Source organism: Chaetodon trifascialis, chromosome 23 (assembly GCF_039877785.1).
Source record: "Chaetodon trifascialis isolate fChaTrf1 chromosome 23, fChaTrf1.hap1, whole genome shotgun sequence".
NCBI lineage: Eukaryota > Metazoa > Chordata > Actinopteri > Chaetodontiformes > Chaetodontidae > Chaetodon > Chaetodon trifascialis.
Window position 1 is genome coordinate 16,237,077 of NC_092078.1, and position 21,817 is coordinate 16,258,893.

At 41.4% G+C, this 21,817-nt stretch overlaps 1 protein-coding gene across 1 annotated transcript in view; it reads right to left on the reverse strand.

Annotated features, from left to right (window-relative positions):
* ablim2 (actin binding LIM protein family, member 2) overlaps positions 1-20,662 on the reverse strand; it is a 65,782-nt gene extending 45,120 nt beyond the window's left edge. Inside the window, exons 1-2 of the mRNA XM_070993380.1 lie at positions 20,403-20,662; positions 7,978-8,157 (exon numbers count right to left, since the gene is read on the reverse strand). Of these exons, the coding sequence (XP_070849481.1) occupies positions 7,978-8,157; positions 20,403-20,418 (196 nt within the window). The 5' untranslated portion in view covers positions 20,419-20,662. The remainder of the gene's footprint in view (positions 1-7,977; positions 8,158-20,402) is intronic.
* Between the last annotated feature and the right edge of the window lie 1,155 nt (positions 20,663-21,817).

The following is a 21,817-nucleotide window of genomic DNA, read 5'->3' on the forward strand; positions in this document are numbered from 1 at the left end:
ACTGGGGAGAACGGAATGTGTCGAGCTACACGCCTGCAGCGAGATAAAACGTACATGAACCACGGGAGGCTCCGACCTTTTGAACTCTGTGTGTGTGGTGATAGGAGGAGGTGTGTGAATAAGTCAGTGTGAGTTTACGGTGCTCTTTGAGGGCAGTTTGTTTGATGATTTTCTGTAGCAAGTCAATCCAGTTGCATGGAGATGATGTGAATTTCAGCAAGAGGAAAGCCTTGAAAAAACAAAGCATCACATCAACTGTACTCAGGAAGACTTGTGCTTCTTAGTTACAACATTTTCTAAGGCTGAAAGATAGATGACTTCACAGGAAACTGATTATAACCTCTCTGAAGGCTTATCTCATGCACTGTGAAGCCACTTACATAATGCGAACGTACGCAGAGGCTCTCAGTGGAATTCAATGTGCTGTTGAATCTGCTTCCTCTGCACTGGAGGATCTCAGAGCCAAGCCTGTTCTTCTTTTCCTTCAACTCAGCGCGCAGAATAAGTGAGGAAGTTACATGCTTGAATGGATGGATGTGCAACAAACGTGCCCCATTGTGATTTGTAAATTAAATATGCTGCGTCTGTTTTACTTGTGTACAAACGAAGTCTGGAGAGAGAGATGTAACGGATTCAGTTGTTTGGACATGATGCACGTAATCGAGCTGAGCTACAGCTAGGAATCAAACCTAGCACTATACGCCATCTGCAGAACACAAAATGACAGACACACAAAATTAGCGGCTAGCTTATAAAGAAAGTGGAGCCTTAAGCACCTAAAGAGCCACATATGTACTTAAATCCAGGACTTCAAATGAATGCTAATGTTCCTCTCTTAATGCCGCATCACATCAAAGCGAGTTATATACCCACCACACCATGCTGGTCCATCATGTCGCCATATAGGCAACAAAGTCCAGTTACACTTTCAGAATAAAGCTTGCTGTGAAAAATATCGTGTGAGGGTTGCAGTTTGGTTAGGTTTAGGCACAAACACTTCTAAAAACAATTACTCCCTTAGAACAATCAATAGTGGTTTCACATGGGAGTTGAACCCCGGTCTCCTGTGTGTGGACCACCACTCCATCCCAAGCTCCACCTTTGACTCTTGTTGCCTTTTAAACTACACTCGTCCTTCACTACCATCCTTATCACCCATTGCTGTTACTGCACCTACATATGCATATGTTTTTCACACATAGGCGAGGCAGGCATATCTGAGAGAGCCTGTCCAGTGTGTGCATGTGAGTGAGTGTGTGTGTGTGTGTGTGTGTGTGTGTGTGTGTGTGTGTGTGTGTGTGTGTGTGTGTGTGTGTGTGTGTAAAAGATGAAGAAAATGTATCTTTCCAGCACACACTTCCAGACATTACTGACAGACATCATATGGTGTCACATAAAATATGTGTGTGTGTGTGTGTGTGTGTGTGTGTGTGTGTGTGTGTGTGTGTGTGTGTGTGTACTATGTCCTTACATGAGTGTGACCTTGACGACGTTGACTTTATCTCATGTTTCAAAACGACTTCCACTGTGCGTGTGTGTGAACGTGAGGAGGGTTAAATATACATGTGCTATGTGTTTTCTGCTATGCGTATGGGACCTTGACTGCATTTCATGTTTTACAATGACTCACCATTAATGTGCGTGCATTTGTGTGTGTGTGTGTGTGTGTGTGTGTGTGTGGCAGGATGGGGTGGAGTGCATCATTCACTTGTCTATTCCATGACCTTGACTGTACAGTCTACAGCCTGCTGGCATTGATCTGACTAGCTGTGAAAGACAGTAAAATTCAAGGTCGATACTTCTGACAATTCAAATGGATTTACAGCCGTCCAGACTCCCTCTCTATGGGCCTAAATGCAAGCAGGCATCGAACAAGGTAATGAGCAGGGGAGGTCCTTCTATTTTCTAAATCACTGGGATACAGCATCTCATAAACACAACTATTGTTGTCTTTCTTTGAGAATTTTCAGCAAGAAGTGAATGACGGAGGGTTTGAGGGTTTATGCTGTTCATATCTACGTGTTCATTTTCATAACAGACTACAATTATTTCTATAAGGTGACTTTCAACCTCTACATCTGCACCAAACTCCTCCACATTTGTTTAAAAATCTGACGATGCCACAAACTTTATGAAATTAAATATCATCATACACTTATATCATCTGCACAACATGTTTTGTATGCTGCCTTTCAGCTCGTTTTTAGAGTGCATGCATGCTTTTCCTTTCCCCAAGTACACGTGTGTGTGAAGTCAGGCCGCACACACACACACACACACACACACACACACACACACACACACACACACACTCTGTGTTCTGGTCAGCCTGCTTCCAAGAAGAAGACAAATCAAATAGCCAACACCCTGGTGAGAACATCACAACCATCTGCTATTATAACACCACTGATCCGAGCATCAGGGCTTCAACATGTGGCGAGCAGCGTCTGTTTACCAAGCTTACTTCCAGGAAGAGGAGCACTCAGACTGGGTAGATGAACAAAAACAATACAATCCATAAATCTGTCAAAACCTCAAAGGAAGACTGACTGTGTGAAGAGAGTCAAAGCTGTAATTTCCCACTATACACAGTAAATATCATTCTAAGACTTTCCTTCAGTTTACGTGCCATGTCTGCTTTCTCTCTGAGTTCTATAATTAGAATTTTTACAGGTAAACTGTCTACAGTCCTCTGGATGCAAGCAATATTTTGTAGTTTGACAGTTTGAAAACAGTAGCTGACAAAACAATGTCAAGTCTGCAGATTACAACCATACGCAGTCTTCATCAACAGATGGAATTTGCTCAGTTGCATTGCAACAGTATTTTGAAAAAAAAAAAAAAAAGGTTTTCAGAGCTTTTAACCACATCTCATAGTCCTCATTCAGGAAACAGAAATGATAAGGGGCCGATGCACGACTGAAATCTGGAGTTTCAGTCACTTGATAAGCACTTGGTCATAGTGTAGAGATAGTAACTACCATCTCAGTTCAAGGCTGGTCTTTGGCATCAAATATGAATGGCTGTCCACTGACTTCTACTCAATGGTCTTGGTCTTTTCCAATTAATACTATGACTGGTTTTGGCCCAAAATCCTTGCCATTTCACTGATGTAGTGTTCCCAAAATCATTTGGAAATGGTGTCATTCAAGACCTCTGTCATTGTCTCAGAGACAGATCAGATAAAGATCATGTCATGACACCTAAACCAACTCAGTCTGTTGAATTTCCCTACACTCAATCACACATATTTTATTTTTGTGACATCACAAATCAGGAATTTAGAGGAGTCCGAGTTCGGCTTCCAGAGGTCTAAAGTAACATCCACTGTTTCAAAGCAGAGATTAACTGTATCTTAAAGCAGAAAGCTTGTATATATGTGTTTTTCCAAATGATGTGCACTGTGGCACTGAGAAGCACCCAAGCTTGGCAGACATCAGCAAAATCATGAATAAAACTGTTTTCAGCTTTATGGAGAGGCAAGCGGAATGCAATAAAACATACCACTCCCGGGTTCGTGAGGGCGTGTTCTGGACTGCTTGTGAATGTGATGTGAATGACAAAGAAGGGGAGAGTGTCTGATATAAATGAGTCTTTCCTTTTCACCACTCCAGCTCTTAAGGGCCGTTAGAGTTAACCTTCCACAACGATAGCAACGGCCGTTTTCACTCTACACTTAGTACTTTTCATGCAGGCTTGACGACATCAGGGTGTGACCACATATTTTCACATTTGAGTATTCCCTGCTGTATTCAAATGCTGTTTGGATGATGCAATGGCCCTCCATGAAAGCAAAACCAGATTAGGATAAAAGTCTGCCTGAGTTGTTTTGCCAGGTCATCTTGTCTGCAGCGCTATGCTGGTGACGGTGTCTCAGTGTCAGCTTAAAGGCGTCTGAGAAGCAGACATAACAGGATATACAGAGACAGGCACAGTTGGTACCTAAATAAAACACACTTCCTCAAGCATGCAGCTTGCTGTTGATGGCAGCTACCATGAAAACAGCAATTAGTGCTTAACAACTGCCCAATGCTTAAAGGTACAAGTGTGGGACTTTTTGTAAGCATACACATGTTGACAGCAGTGAAACAAAAAGTTAGACATGAATCCATTACACTTGACACAGGGCAACTGGGGCTCCAGACCATCATGGGTCCAGAAGGAGCCAATCTGTGCTTTTAACAGCTTCCAATAATTTGATGAATTGCCAGTAATCTGTGCAAATAAAGCATAATATCAACTGATATTATGAGGGCCTTCAAAATACATTTTGTAATTAAGTGTCCCACCGCGGTGAGTCAGAGGGGGCCCTTATCTTAGTTTAGCCCTGGGGGCCTTGCAGCAGGTTAATCCAGCCATGTCAATTGCATTTAGGTGTACACAGCTCTGAAAACACTGAGGCTGTTTACTATTAGCAGCGCAGAGCTACCTTGATATCTGGCCAATGCTAAAGAGGCTAACATTAGCACACATTTATCCAGTCCTCCACTCTGCTTGGTGTTAATTACACATGCCTAGCTGAGCGTTGACGGTTCCTCACTTCAGACCTGGCGCTGTGAGTCTGCTGGCTGACACCCAGGCTGTTTGTAATTGGCACTAATACAGCAATACAGTCAGGGGTCATGGGTTTGATTCTCTTCCAGGTTAATCTGGACATCGTTGATAGAGTGTAGTTGGTCTGAGGTGAGCTAGATCTCAACAGTGTGTGTTAATGGTCCATAAATCAAAGACTAAAAGGGGATGATATTTCATCTTATTACAATATCAACTGGTATCCACAAGGAATGTGCTAAAAGAAAACACTAACTTCTAAGTGAGCGCTCCACCATGTTGAACTTGGCTGCTGACACAGATACAGATGTCTTTTCATTTCTTTGATGTTCGGGTCTGAACAGCAGTTAGAGCAATCTGATCCCATTCAGCCTGCTATGGTTTATTTTATTTCCATGCCAGACTTTCAGATTCCTGTCAGTTCACATCTGGCCATTTTAATAGCAAACTGGCCACCCCGAAACCCCACCCAACGCAACGCCAGTATAATCAGCACGTTTAATGACCCAGATGAGTTGGAAATTCAATTAATGCACTCATGCTTTGGATTAATGGATAGGAGAAGGAGCCAGGCATTTTATGCGTGAACTGAGTGATGTGAGCAGCATACTTACATAACTCCTCCGACTGTTGCATCTACATGATATTAATACACCTCCTGAATGCCTGACATTAAATTAGCCAGGCCCATGCTTCCTAATTAAGCTCTTTAGAAAGCAAGCCAAATAACTTCATCCAGTGAGGGAAATATGCTCACTGTGACTTTAATCAAGTCCTCCAATAATGACTTTCAAGTATTAACATCTGAACTTTGAATTCGTATGAGTAACTGGTACGTGTGACCCGAGGCGTGTAATCATCGCTATTTGCTAATTTCTTTTTAAGTTGAACATAAAAGCTCTACATGAAAAAACAAACTCAGCTCAATTAGTACGACATGAGAGTCTCACTCTGTTGTGGTTGCACAATAAAAATGAAACCTTAATCAGGCTTTGTTAGTAAGAAGTAGCCAATCAACAAAAAGAAATACAAGCTGTGTTATTGTGAAATATTAATCAAAGCCTTCAAAAGAATTATGAGCTTGTACTTAAGGTATCAAAAGAAAAAAAGACTGTAATATTTCATTATGGCATTATTGACTTTTACCAACACATAAACATGTAAGCAGTATTTTGAGTTTGACCTTTTTGTTGGGTACAGAAAATAATTCTAGGTTTTGTGTGTTGAATCTCTAGTACAGTGAAGTAATGCAACAACTTCTGCAGTTTTGCATACGCAGTGGGCATAACACCTCGTGCTAAGAGCGTACTGATACAGATTTATGCTTCTGTTGGGTAAGCAAGGTTGTGAAATTGGACATATTGTGTAACTGCAGTATCGGAAAAACGTTCATAGGATAATGCGGCTCGTGGGGCAGGCATGGTGCACTATAGACATTTATCACGTCACCCAAATGTCAGTGTAGTATATGACTCGCAATACTGCTCTAAGGCCAGAAACACTGCAACTGAGGTAGATGGTGTTGAAAAAATCAAATTATTTGGGCATTTATCCTTGACCTTAACAGCAGTTTAACAAAAAGAAGGACAAGACGCCAAGGCTACTGTTTGATTTCACTGGTCTTCTCATTTGAGCAAACAAATTCTTTTCTGTCCTCAGAACACTTTTAGGGAAGTGAAATTAAATTACGGGTACCTTGAAGCTGTACATGAGTATTTATTTACATTCCACCAATTGGCTAAGGACTGTATCTAAGCTGTTAGTAGCTGCAAACATTAGCTAGCCAACAAACTGACCTCTTGTTACCATTTTCTGAAAGGGTTAAAAGCAGCCAGGAGCTAAAACAGTTAAGGGATCGTTCCAGTTTGTTACAACTTGTTCCTGTTTATCCGCTTGGACTGGATCGCTCTTCAGTGACGTCGCCACATTCTCAGATCTTCACTGTTAACTTCATCAGTACACAATGTTATTACTGCTAGCAATGAAAATAAGATCCAGGAAACTGGAGTGAACCTTTAAGATCACGCTCAAATAAAACAAATCATCAATTGCACCTGACTTGTGTCATCATCACCACTGCGCCGCACTCTGCTCCTTCGTGCCTTGTTCGCAGAGTTAAAGATGGAGGAGGAGGAGGAGGAGGAGGAGGAGGAGGAGGTGGGTTGTAGAATGTACAGACAGGGAGTCTGCTGATCAGCGGAAGATTAAAGGTGATAAACTCCAGGAAGCTGCCGACAATGTAGCGACCCTGCCGGTAGCCTAGGAACTGTGTGTGTGTTGACAACAACAGCAGCCTGATACAAGGCTTGCGTGGAAAGCCTGGGCTGGGAGGGGAACACATGCACACTCCTATGAAGTCCAGCTACATATAACATGAAAAAAAAAAACCCACACACACACGCACCCACAAGCACACACTCATATAACACACACTCAGATTTCAAGTATCTGACACCTGCAGCCACACATCCAGAAATACACACAGACTTTCTCAGTGACTTTCCTCTTACTGCTGAACAATTAACAAAATGACTTAATGATTATGTAGACTCAAAACTGGCCACAAAGTTGCACTACATTGACAGTGGCCTCTTTTTAGTCTTTACTAATGCAAGCTAGGTGTCTTGAATGCTAACCAGCAATAGGTTGACACAGCTTATTTGAGACGTGTTTGTACCATCAACCTCTTTGTGGAGCATTTAGTACTTAGACAAAGCAGGGTTACATGTACACCAGTGGATGGTACAACACCACTAACAGGCTGTAATAGCTTTCTCTGCTTTGGACTCTCTCCAGCTCTTAGCACATTGTTCAACAGTGCAAAAAAAATCACAAAAATTGAACTCAGTGCAAAAGATTTGTGCAGCTTTACATTAATGAGCACCGTATAATTAAGCAGTCTATCATTTTTTTTCCCTGCGACACCACTGCGTGACGGTTTCTTTGTTAAGAGTTTTTGCAAATCATTGTGGCATTTGGTTCACACTACTGGTCAATCCCTTGTTGCCTGCTATCCCAGAATGCCTTGGGATGCAACTTGATTGCGTCCCTTCGAAAATAAATACAGGAGAAGGTGTAAGTAGGTACATTCACCTCTCCACTTCTACAGAGCACTATCTGATTTTTTTCATTTTTATGTAAAATGGTCCAGCTTTTCTCCTTTTGCTGATCTCTACATTTTTCCACACGGTTTCTTTTCTACTCATACTTATTTGGTTTGAGTTTATTTTTTCATAAAAGCAGCATATTATTAGATTTCTCTCTGCTCCACACATCCTTAAATAGTACCATGAAGGTATGTTTCTGCTTTACAACCAAACTGCCAGTCTCAGATATACAGCCTTTTTACAGTCTTCAAGGTTGTGTGAGTTGTGGGCAGTTGGGTGACAGTGTAGAGGTGAGAGGTGATAGCTGGCTGTTACATACCTTTACAGACAAAGCATTTGATGTGGAAGTGTTTGTTCTGGACCCGGAGCGCCTCCCCTTTGCAGGGCTTGCCACAGTTCTGACAGGGGATGGGTCCTCCTCCTCCTCCTCCTCCTCCTCCCTGCTTTTGCTTCTGCTTCTTCTGCTCCAGAGGGCTGTGGACAGCCTGCTGCTGAAACACTGGAGACAGAGAGAATCCCATTTTAGATCTTATTTTGAGGATTGATGGAAGTAATGCAAGGTATACATAGACACACATAAACAACCATAAGCAGCAATTTGGATTTGTGCACTACCCACATAACATCATAGGCCAATGATACAGTATTAAACTGGATGAAATCTGCTGCTAAACAACTGAAAACATGGGTTTCATCATGATATATACAATGCGTCACACCCTATTTTACTGTTCCACTTCCCCTTATATCTCTGTGTTTGGAGGGCCACCCCAAACTGAGGGCAGTTCCAATATAAAGGGAAAGGTTAAGAGCTACAATTGACATGAATGAATTCAGCCAGTAGATAAGTAGAATGTAAAGGCTGCTTCAACAAAAAGAGGAATTGTAGAGGAAACACTGGATATTTGGAAATGTTATCTTTTTGGCATTAAAATATACAGCATAATACTAACATAAAACACTGCTTGTACAGTCAGTAACTTTAATCCAAAAATACCTGCATCAATTCTGGCCTTCAAAACTCATACCAGTGACCCCTTTATACATATCATTTATACATAGTGTTTGTCCCCATTTGGGATTTCAGGCTTCAAGCGTCATCCTTTCAATAAACACACAAATCTTACTTTCTCGCAGTGTCATCTTTCTTATTATGACAATAAGACATTGCTTTAATCCAAAAATATCATCACTGTCATCACTCGGGTGTCACATCAGACCAGGGTATGAAAAAACAATGTTCTTTATTACTTTATTAGAAAAACAGAAGAATGCATTCCCATCACTGAAGGGAACATTGCTGTGTCTCGCAATCATTCCTTGGAGACAAAACTTTACCTGAAAACACCTCATGCCTAACTCTAATGCCAACCCTAACCCTAAAGTTAATCTAAGCCTAAAATAAGCCTTAAACCAGTCTTGACTCTAAACTTGAATGATTGATGTTGTAGGGACCAGCTCGTTTTGTCCCCTTAACGCATAGACAGGTTTATGTCTCCATAATAACAGGATAGATGTCTCTCTCTCTCACACACAAAGTAGAAAGCCTTGAAAGTCTAAACAAACACTGGTGACCAGTTCCCAATCACTTTCCAAGCAGTTACCCGTCTTTGTTCCACATCGGAAGGAGGATTTGTGCCAAGGAAAATTATATCAACACCAACAATGAAAAACAACGGAGCACAGCAACTTTCCTGAAACCTCGAGGCCAAGGCAAGAATTCAAACACACACTGTGAGAGCCGCCTTCATCCGAACAGTATCACCATATCACCCCTTTCCCCTTTCATCATAACCCCGGCAGAATATGCTCATGTACTGATCAGCCTTTCCATACAGACTGGGGCATCAGCTGCATAAAAGGTCCTTTGTGTTCTCAGGAAACATTCGTGTTGTCAGACCGGTTTCATGGGGCCTCCATGGTTACTGGTAACTGGGCTTGGAAAGAGGAGTCCATCAAATGAATTGATTTAGAGAAAGAGACAGAGGGAGGAAATGCAGGGATAATAGCTGTGAGTCAAACAGCTGCTTTCTGGGAACTCACCAAGACCTTCCTTCTGGTGGACATTATCCTCCTCTCAGGTTTGCTCAGTTCATTGGGTGTTTATTGGGTGTTTTATTGGCACAATATTTTGACTTAGATTAAGTTAAAGCCACAATGTTTTTCCCTACTCCATTATGTGGAAAAACCAAAAGCACATTAAGCCACCCTGACACTTTCTCCCTGTAAAGCTGAAGTGACACTTCATTGAAGAGACTGAAGAGATTTGAGCTGAACTTGGAGTGGCTCTTACTTATTTAATCATAGTAATCACTTACTTGGTAAGACTGGCCACTGCCACCCTGACTCAACCAATTCCACATTTAAGCATTTACACTATGTATGTAGCTTGTCTAACTTTTATTGTAACAGAAATGTAAAAACATTAAGTGGTGGTTGTTGGGGTATTATGTGCTGGAACTGTTTCTTGATGAACAGGATTATCCATCTGCCCAGTGCTTCTGTGCAGTGTCTCTGACAATGGCGTGACTCGCCAGATATGGTCAGGGAGCACAGGCCAAGACTGCAGGAAGCTGTAGTCACATTTCACAGTTCAGTAGAAATATGAGTTGGTAACTCTTATATTAATTTGTATTCATTTGTCATAATTAGAGGTGCTGGCTGTTTCCCCAAGTTTTATGCTAGGCTAACCATATCCTGACTCCAGCTCTGCACTGAGCACAAAAATGTGAGGTTGATGCTTATCTTATTATCTCACATGCAGAAAAAAGCAAATAAATATATTATTATTATTATTATTATACCCCAAAAGAATTTTTCTTTTAATTAATGAATTGAATTGACAAATTAAGTATGTTTTTATTTGGTAAATTGTTTCTTAATCTGGTAAATTCTTGATTCCATATATATATACTGTACACAATTATGATTGTACATGTAGTTATGTTTACACACACACACACACACACACACACACACACACACACACACACACACACACACACACACACACACACACACACACACACACATACCCATCGTGTTCTATGCTGGTTTAATGTGCATACATATAGATATAACATTGTGCTAATTAAAAGAGAGAAGTCCTACGTGTGTGACAAAACAAAGTTATTGACTGTCATATAAAATATTGCATTGTTTGTGATGTAGTTGTCTGAGATGTAACGTTGGTCTGGCCATTGGTCTTTCTGATACTGAGAAGAGAACTATACCTAATATATTCTTCAAGTATGCTTCAGGTGTCTTTTTCTATTGCCCATTTGTGACCTGCTTGCCTGGAAGATACTTGACAGGTGAGTAAAAACACTCACCAGTCTTTCCAGACCTACAGAAGCAACACATTCTCCAGTCGTTTTTCACCTTTATGGTGTGTGTTCCTGTGTGTCCAAGACAAACACAGCCTCCAAGACCTCCTTAGTATGATAACCTACCTTCATTTTTTGTTTCTTTTGGCTATGCTTACGTCTAATTCCCAAATCAGATTTTTATACAAATACAAAGTGAAAAACCTTTGTGATAGTGAACATTCTTGAGGTCAGCAAATAAAATCAAAATATACGGAGAGGAAATTCTTCATGAAGTTTTCTTTGGATGATGCTAAAAACCACAGAGCTGCCTTCATTCAGGCCATATGTCTAGATTACAAACTGATCTCTGACTTGAAAATGTGCTGACTTGCAAACCGAATAAAAGACAAGAATAGGGATTTTGGACACTGCTGCCGAGACTCTGCTGTTGGTAGGAGGTGCAGCTTTATTGAAGCTACCCGTGTTGAGTGTACATGCGGGCATGGTGAGCAATAAAGACAAGAATTTAGGAGGGGAAAGTCTTGAGTCCTCGTAAAAAAGGTCTGAGACCAAGTTGATTGCTACCATCTGGAAAAGACAAGAGCCCAAAAGTGAGAAACGGTTGGGAGGAGGGTAGGGAGCAGGGATTGGCAGTTACAGGGGAGCCGGGAGGGGTTCTGACTCCTGATCTGACCCAGTGTGCATTGCTACACCCTTGCACCTGTTGGGGAGGGATCCAGTGTCTTTACTTCCTCTTCAAACAGCAAATAGAGGAGGAGGGCGGGGATGAAGAAGAGACAGGAGATGATCTTTTGGGCCAGATGTAGAGTCCAGCAAGTTGTTCCAGACATTGTGGCTGCCAGTCACCAAGACAGTCGTAGTGGTCTGTGTAAGGGTCCAATAATCTGTCAGTGAAAGAGCACTGAGCTGTTTGCTGTTTATATTTGATACGTGACAAAATGAGTAATGAGTGATCTGGTCAATCCATATTAAATTGCTGCTCTTTCATGTCCTTCTCAGAAGTTCTTGGCAGAGCAGTGATTTGCATCTTCGTGTTTCAGGAATTTCAACATTCCAAATAATCAGGGTATGTTCTGCCCCTCAGGAGGGCATACCTGCCGGGAGGAGATGGTACCATTGTGCCTGCTGTGTCCCCAACAAGCTGGATGGTGCCCACGTCTTCCTGCTTCAGACTGCATAGTCCCTTATTTTATATGCAACACTGGTACAACTCTATCTCCCACGGTGCACTTGAATCACCTGCTCATGCACTGCCACTAGTCACCAGCAGTAGTACTAAAAGGTACCCCTACATATCAAAGGCATATTTTGGACAAACTCATGTCTGTCCTTGTGAGCAACTTGTGGTAAAAAGGTCAAATGTTCAGACCTCAGTGACCTAACATTTCTCCGCTCATAATGAATGAAGAAAGTGCAGGACAGAGAACAGCTATGCCGTGTGCAGCAGCATGTAGCATGCGCTTCCCCCTCCCACCCCCTCTACCCCTGCCAGTGCCCTGTCTTCTCCAGGCCCAGTTGTCCATATCATCAATCAGCCCTTCTGGTGTCTGTTCTCTGGCTGGCGGCCACTACTGATGCTGTTGTCCTAAAGGTCACAGCCAGGCAGGCAGCTATCTGAGAAATGCAACGCTACATATCTATGCTGCATACAGTCACACCACTGGAAGCCTCTGGGAACATACACTATTGACAGAGGTCTGCAGCCTACCATGTGCACACATGAACCATGCAACTGCCCAAACATAGGCATGTGGCTACACCGTGAAGGTATATAACATCTCTCTCTGCTGCATCATGACAAACCCATACATTTATCCAATTATTTCTTATTCTGGTCACAACAATAAATTAGAAGATAGACATTCCGTGTTTTACTCAAAGATAAACAAAGTACATGTTGGCTGCTGATAATGAAATTGAGAATATCTGTATGCTACATTCACATCACACTAAAAACAGTAGAGAAACAATTCCTCTAGAATTCTATAGTGTCTCTTACAACAACTTAGTCAATACTTCAACATGAACGGGATTTTAAGGTACAAATACGTGTTATTAGGAACTGCGGCCACTGCATAGTAGAAAACATAAGCAGTTACATCTCAAATGCATTTTCAAGAAGCCATGCTCCTGCACCTCCTAAAAATAGAGTGTTCCCTCAACTCACGGGGATCCCATGGTGCTCTGCAACATTCCTGGTGTGAACCATCTGCAGAGGCGGCAGGGGCGGGCAGGGGACCAAAATGCTCATATTACCACAGCAGGAGAACGTTGTGGTGGCCGAGCTGTTGACCTTGGGGACTTTCACTTTTTCATGAGTAAACACATCAACATACTTTACAAAAGAAATGCAGATTCTTATATGTATGAAAAAGCTGGGAAATGCTGGTAATGCACGGTGTTCTTCATAGTTCTTTGGTTAGGGTCATCGTTCTACATAGCATAATACAGTGAAGTACTTAAATCCTGGCAATTATGAATGTATAACTAGTATAATTACGTTTTTGGCCATCTTACAACAGTTAAAATAAATATTGTCATAAAAGTTATCTGTAGAACCATTCGTGTGTTGCAAAAGAGAACTAATTTCTCATTTGTATTGCAATGAATTGTAACTATACTCAGGGAGCTGCAATGCAATTTCCAGAAAAACTCTCCTTTGTCCCCTTGAAAAACTTGTTAGCATCAAGGCTAGCACAATAAAATTGGCAAAGATTAGTTTAAAGATACGATCATTTTCAAAGAATACGCCCTCATTGCATTTCATGGATTAGAAACCAGTGAGTGGACACTGACATGATTGAATCTGGAAGAACCTGGGTGTCCTCCTGAATAACAAACTGGACTGGACTGACAGCACAAATGCATGATATAAGAAAGATCAGAGCAGACTGCAACTGCTCAGAAGACTCAGGTCTTTTGGAGTGCAGGGGGCACTCTTGAGGACCTTTTTGGACTCTGTGGTGGCACCCGCCATCTTCTATGGAGTGGTCTGCTGAGGTGGCCACATCCCAACTGCTGACAGGAAGAGACTAAACAGACGGGTTAAGACGGCCAGCTCTGTCCTGAGATGCCCCCTCCATCCCGTGGAGGTGTTGGGAGAAAGGAGGATGATGGCTCAGCTGTCATTCCTGATGGAGAACATGTCCCACCCCATACAGGACGCTGTGCAGCTCCTTCAGTGACAGACTACTTCACCCGGGGTGTGTGAAGGAGAGATTTCCTCCCTGCTGCTGTCAGACTTTACAATCAACACTGCTCCCAGTAGACCATTCACTCATATGCAATATCAATGCATACTAAATTGGACAATATTTCCGATGTGCAATAATGTGAATTCAACCGTTGTCTGTATCGCACTGTCCCCTGTTCTGCTGTAACGCTGCAAATGTCCCCACTGAGGGATATATGATAATAAAGAATTATTTTACCTTAAACTTTTGTCTCAAAGTCATTAATTGCCACAAAACTAGTATAAGAACTAAAATGTAACAAGATATCCCTTTACACGGTGTCTGCAACTTGCATCAAATCAGGCTCTTTCAATTCAAGTTACTATAGTCTCAAATTTATGACCAAAGTGGCAACTGAAATAAATGACCCCTCCTAACCAAACCTCTCCAGAGAAAGGCGCACGAATGGCAGATTTTAGCCCAGGAACACAACACACTGAGAATGTGCTGCATTTTAAAGACCTATTAAACTAAATTTAAGACATACAAGTTTTTAATTGGTTGTATTCACATCCACTTGAGGTCTTGTGCCCAGATAATATGATCAACAACAAGTGAAGACTTTTTAAGAGCCTGCTGACGCCTGGCCTTACCTTTGTTTAGCCATTACTTCACAGCTTAAGAGTCCGCTCTGGATGCCAATGAAAAGACATGAACAGAGCCTATAGGCCAAGTTCACTGGATATGAGCCCTGTTGTGCAAACAGGGAAACAAAGCAGATAAATCACTAGTAGCTAAATGAATTACCTAACTTACATGACTAAAGATACACACAGACTAGTCAGTATGAGTTATGATTCCTCCTGCTCCTCTCAGAGGCCATCCACCTGTCCGGTCATGCCTGCAACCTGACCAGAACAGCATCTGACCCTTGACCCTGAGGTCAAGCACTACAGAAAGACGGCCTCTGACCTCCCTGGCAAATGACACCAGTGCATCCTCGTTTGCTAAGCCCTTATAAAGACACGGGCACGTCATATAAACAGAGAGGTGTAGGAAATGAACCAAGTGATGGTATTTTTTGATAACTGATATGCTAATACTGCAACTGCTATCAAAACCTCAGCTGCTTAAACTAGTAACACTATTAATAACAGTAACCAGAATAGTAACCAGAACATTATCAATCGCAATTTTCAATAGTGGCCTTAAGTCAATGAAGACATGGCAACTAGTGTGCTTTCTAATGAATGTGGTCTTTGTGTGAAAACATATGATTCCTGCCATTCCTGTGATGGATGACTCAGTGAATATTTCTTCCACATGGATGAAAAACACTGCCTGTAGATCTGGCCCCACGTGTTCCAGCAGCTGGCTCTACTGGAACATTTCCATGCAGTTGCCTCAAGTCAAAACAGTGTGCAGTCCAATCAGCATAAATACCACATTATTCCTCTCTTGATTTCAGCCAGGAATTGGGAAATAAGGGAAATGGATCAGCACCTCTGCTATGTCAAAACTCCAGCAGATACCTACTCTGTATGACCCCAAGTATGGATATACTGTTTACATACTTTGGCCGAGGCCCCATAGTTTGAATTATGGGAAATCTCAATGCGACAACAAAAAACGGCATTTTAGTCACTAAAGTGCTTCCAACTTTGTGTCAAGTTTGGGGCCCTTTCCTGCTTCAACATGACAATGTCCCAGTTTGGTGTGAAAGAGCTTGACTGGACGCCATGATACAAGTACAAAAGCCTTTTTGTTTTAGAAGTTGGAATCAGTGAATGTTCATCCCAATATCTCTAGGACTTAAGTTCATTTTGGACAACTCCATACATCACAATTTTCATCCGGTGCCAGTATTCAGTGCCAATGCAGAAAATAGTGACTTTTTGTAGTATGGAGGAAGGTAAGATCACATCTTACACTTGTGCAGGGGACCAGAGTGTGTTTTGTGTTGTCTACAAAACCCAAACTCTGGTTTTGTCAATAGACTGGTAATAAATGTTTGCATTTTATCAACTATAACAATGATCTCTGTTAAAAAATAAGTTAATAATCTGGGGTTTTGCAGAATCATCCAGCATCCTGTCCGGCCAAAGTGTTTGATAAATGACATAAAAAAAATCAGTTATTAAAATTGTTTACAATACTTTCTTAGACAATTGTGTTTTTTGTGAAGGATTTGACACTTCAGGCTTGGTTTAATTGAGAAGTATCGAGAGAGAAAGACAGAAACAAGGACAAGACTCAGACTGAGCCTGGGGACTGAAGCCATTTTTGGACAAAGACAGAGACAATGAGATAGCAAAACATGAGAGAAAACAAAGGAAAGAGAAAGCCGATACGAAGCCCTCATCATTAAACTCTCTGGGTGAAAATGCTGTATAACACATCATGTACAGAGACTGTGATGCAGCAGAAAATCACAGAGCAGCTGCGCATGTCAGAGTGTCTGCACATGTATCTAAGGATGCTGATTGGAAGGAACACAAAGGCCAGTTCAGGAGGAAATACAGGAGTTACATTAAAAAGACAGTGAAGGATTGGGAGTGCATGTGCTTGCAGACCATTCATTTCAACCCAGAGAGAAACACCATGACTCATGAATAGAAAGTAGAAAGCATTGTGTCAGCTGTTTGAGCAGAGCTGGTGCAAAAACACTGGCATATGCCAAGCGGGTTTAACACCTAAGGGAGAGAGGCTGGTATAACGGCAGTTGGATTCAAACACACAGGTCATTATCGACATCCACAGGACATTGCTTTCCCTGAAGTGCACAAACATACGTTATACAATCACTAAGTGAGAACAGAGTGACCCCAGTTACTCAGATTGCTGGAAAATTCACCTGCTACTTGACAACAATGCAATATAAACGCATTAATTGTTATAGTTCATTACACAGTGACCAAATGAAATTATTTTTTTAAAATAGGTCCAATCAGCAGATGCTGCAGTCTCCATCAGCTTGAAGGAGCACTGTAACATATATCAGTTTTAGTTTAACAGCTTGAAACTTCAATGTTTCCACCTTGGAAACAACCTTTCCAATGGCAGCAGGCTGCTGTTTAATGAAAAAGCTCTGATGAGCATTTAGCAGCTGAAGAGATAGATATTTTTCTCAGGAGTTGGTGGAGATAAAAACATCAGCTAGGCCTACTGTAACCCACCTGGCAAGCACCAAACTGCAGACAAACAAAGGTAGCAAAAAGCTTGTGCTAAGAAGCAGCTAAAAAGACAGACACTCTTCTGAGGAGTCGGCGGAAACCAAAACAGAGCTAAAACGAGAGTGAATATTGGGTTCACATGCACAAGGTGGCCCGAGACACAACTCCTAATACTTATTTATATATTTATGTTTATCTAATATCTTTTTCAGTGGGAAATACGCTGTAAATGCTTTGAAGTTTGGAGCTACTAGCAAGAACTGTGGGTGTAAAGCCTTACAGTATGTATCCCATTCCTCTGTGCCACAGAGCTCCATTGTTGTCCAAAAACTATTAAAAACACATCAGTGAGCCACACTCTTGCACTTTGTGACATGTTCCATCATAACCAAGCACACACTGTAGTTTATTTTGACTCGGTCCCACACACACCGCCCTGCTGCCCCAAATACTCACTAGAGCAAGAAATAGGTACTAATCCGCCACTGAAAATAATCCCCAACAAATGCACTATTTCCTCCTGTTTGAGTAGCATTTGTTAAAAACTACAGTGCCCAGCTGCTTTAGGAAATTACTTAAACCTTTTACATGATGCTATGCTGTATATCTTCAGTGTTCTGCAGGAACCAGTGATGTTGGGATTGGCTGCCACATGCCAGTCAGAGAGGATCCAGAGAGAGAATGACACTGAGCCAATGAGGGCTAAGGGTCACCTAAGGATACTTTTTGTGGTATCTAGCAATTTCAATTCAATTTCAACATGCCACTGTCGGCCATTTCGTAGCTACATTATTTGCTGAGGGAATGAAAACAATTAAAATACATTCTTATTCTTAAAAATATAGAATGTCAACAGTGCCAGGAAACTAATGGACACAGTTGGTTTGTTTACTGGCAGGTCCAGAATAGTGACGGGCGTCGCTGTGACTGCCGACAGCCAGCTAGCCATTACATCACACACCCAGGATACACTGTCCTTGGCTGAGACTGAGACACAGCCTAAAGTGGTGAGTGTGTGCGTGTCTGTGTATGACTGTATGCATGTCTATTGTAAAGATGTCTAGACTTCATGCCTGTAGGTTTGTATGCATGGATGCGCACGTGCATAACAACATTTTTATACATTTTTGCTGAAGGTTGTTACTTTTAATGAGAACAAGACATTTGAACAAAAAACAATCAACTCTCCCACTTGAAGCGCATGTTCCTGCCCCGCCTGTCAGTGTGCAGTGTGTGTGTTTGTGCGTGGAAGCATGTGGCCTGTGTGTGTGTGGGTGTGTCGACTGAATGTCCTCACCACCAAACTTTACAAGCTTCGTCACATTGTGATGTGTGCACGCCTCCCTGCTCTGTACAAAACACAGTTATGGCCCCGCATTTAGACACCAAGACACAACCACAGACTTAACACAGGATCGGCTTTAACAAGGCTGCTGAGGACAAGACACTGGAGACGAGAGGACATATCTGTGGTGTGCTTAGGACACCACAAGCACTTATACCTCATTTTGAGGTACATGTATTTCAATTTTAGGCATATTTATTATTTCTACGCCACTAAAATACAGAGAAAAATTTGGTAATTTTTACTTTTACACTAGTTACTAGCTATCTTTTTTGTAAACATTTCATCCAAAATATGGTAAATAAAGGTACCTAATAATAAAAAAGCTGTTACAATTAACTTTACCTCAACAAGCTAGTAATAGTGAGGCATCCTGAGTGTACTCTGCAAGCCGCCTTGAGCTTCTGTTACTCAACACCACATCTCATTAAAGGTTTCTTTCATTGGCCTTGTAGAAAAGGTGAAACATGGAGTTTATATTCAAAGATAAATCAGCTCGCAAAAAACTTGCTGTTAACATTTTAAAGCTTTAAAATGACCTTGCATGCAAAAAATAGACTATATGATATCATGACATTCTCCTCTAATACACATTTTAGCTGTAATATTTGGTGTTTAAAACTGTCTCACCGTTCAGCCCTCCATTCCCTGCTACTGTTACAGCAATGTCTGGACTAATTGCAGCCATTCGAAGGCCCAGCTGACTTACCTATTTCTGTCGAGCTAGTGACATTTGGCTTGTTAAAGGCCGCTAAAAACTGAAATCGCAAATAAACAATAATATGACTAATAATGGAAAAATCTAAATGAAATCATCCCTGTCAAGACAAAAATGAATGAGCTGTTGATTAGATTATATTCCAAGTCTTTTACAAGGATTTTAAACAATTATCACAAATAGTGCTCTCTATAGAACTCCATTAAAGCAAATAATAAACACTAAGGTGAACATGGTCATAAACACTCTCTGATTTCTGTGACTGTAAATACACAATCCATACAAAAAAAAGTACTATACCTTCTCACAGCAAACTATAAGTCTCGACAGGAATATTATGGGAATATCTGTGGAAACATTAAGTCCCTATAAGCATATACAGATGGTGCAGAGGAAATTAAAAGCCATAAAAGGTCACTACAACCTTATTATACAATACCAAAGACACACTGCAAATCACTATAGGAATATCAGAGTGATTTCTTCGTAGCAACTGGCTCTTATCCCTTTGTAAGCAGCCCAAATGGCCGAGCTCCCAGTGTTAGAGATGCAGGCAGGGGACCAAGACAACACTGTTGTTGCCAGGGATGTTGCAGGCAGGCAGCATATCAACCTGCAGCAAAAGCATTCAGGCTGCTACCACAGGCTTGTTGTCATTCACATACGCACACCATATTCACACAGAAAGTGCCATACGCTTCTGACTGGGGTTACATAATAGGAGGCCTGTTTAGCTGTAGGTAAAGTGCTACTTACACAGACGTACATTCATACTGTAAACACACACACACTCATATGACCTGGACCTTTTAACAGAAAGGATTATTTTGGTTTATTATCTTTTCTTGTGGTAAAACAGTGGCTAATATCTACTTAAGAGGGATGGATTGATAACAGGTAAGTCCTGGTTAATACAAGCAAATCATTAGCTACCAACTCTTCTCTCCCTGACACAGGTGAACACACCACGCACAGCTTATTAAAGGTTATTAAAGGTCATTATTACCTTTCTCCTCTGGCATTGTCACTCAGTTGTCTTCACAAACGTGATGTATTGTTATGTCCTTCAGAGGTAGCAATGATGGACAAAATCCCCAAAATCTTTTCAGAGTCCTCTGATGGTGTTGCAACACATCCTCTGCACGCTCTGGAGTAATAATAGGTGAGAGGACAGAGTGAGCGCTCTGTCCGTCACTATCTCTGGAATGAGCTGTAGGTCATATGAATCCCTATGTCTCTCTCTCTCTCACTCTCTCTCTCTCTCCCTCTCTCTTACTCTCTCTCCCTCCCTCCCTCTCTCTCCCTCTCTCTCTCTCTCTCTCTCTCTCTCTCTCTCTCTCTCTCTCTCTCTCTCTCTCCCTCTCTCTCCACCACTCTTTGAGTTATTGCAGCTATCTGTTATAAATAGAAACATGTGTGACTCAAAGAGAATGACACCTCCTCCTGATAATCTGTCACTGGGCGTGTCCCAGTCTCCCCAGTGCAAACTCAACTTAGACAGCTCAGTGATAACCAAACAGGGATTCAGTGCATTCAAAATTTGATTTGTGGTAAATTTTGATGTTACAGTAAATCAGTCTTACTGTCTCCTCTACTTATTTTAGTATCAGTGGACATGGAAAAATATTGCTCTTTATTTTCAGTACCAGCTCCAAAGCATTTTACAGATTAGTGCAGCTTTGGAAAACTGCACTCATCAATCTTTTAAATATTAGCAATGGATCAAATTAGTTAAAGTCCATATTCAGATAAGAAAGGAGTAACTATTGCGCTGCAGCTAACTGAAGAGAGATCAACTTCAAATCATCACCAACTCTCCAGTTCCCTTAAGCGTTTTAGCCTCTTCTGACTCATTGTTTTGGTTTTCCAGTCCACAAACTCTGATCAACCTAATATCCAGCAGCAAGAGCAAAAAACCTTGGTAAAACCAACTTCCAGGCACCAAACTACAGACAAACCCAGAAACTAGCTAGTGAAGAAATTGAAACGTTTAGCAGCAAAGACAACTTACTGTCCAAAGCAGAGCTAAAATGAGGGCGAATACTGAACTTACATTCATCAGGTTGAGACAAACACGACTCCAAAGGGATGCTGACTTCACTTCATGTCACGTACATGCGTAAACAGACAATTGTTTGCTTGCATGTTAGCCATAACAATTCTGTAAAGTGCTAATAGGTAAAATTGTTTCGCTTCTTGAGGAGCCAGTCTGCTTGCAAGTGGCCAAAATCATAAATAAATGCAGCTTTAAAAATTGGATGTAGCATAAAGCAGATGCTTCTTCTCCAGAGTAAATAACCTAATTGGATAATGGAAATACAGTATAAAAAGCAATAAAGGCCATTTATCTGCTCATTAATGAGAGTATATGGTGACTTCTACCAGTTCTGGTACACTGTCTGAAGGCCACAACTATAGTAT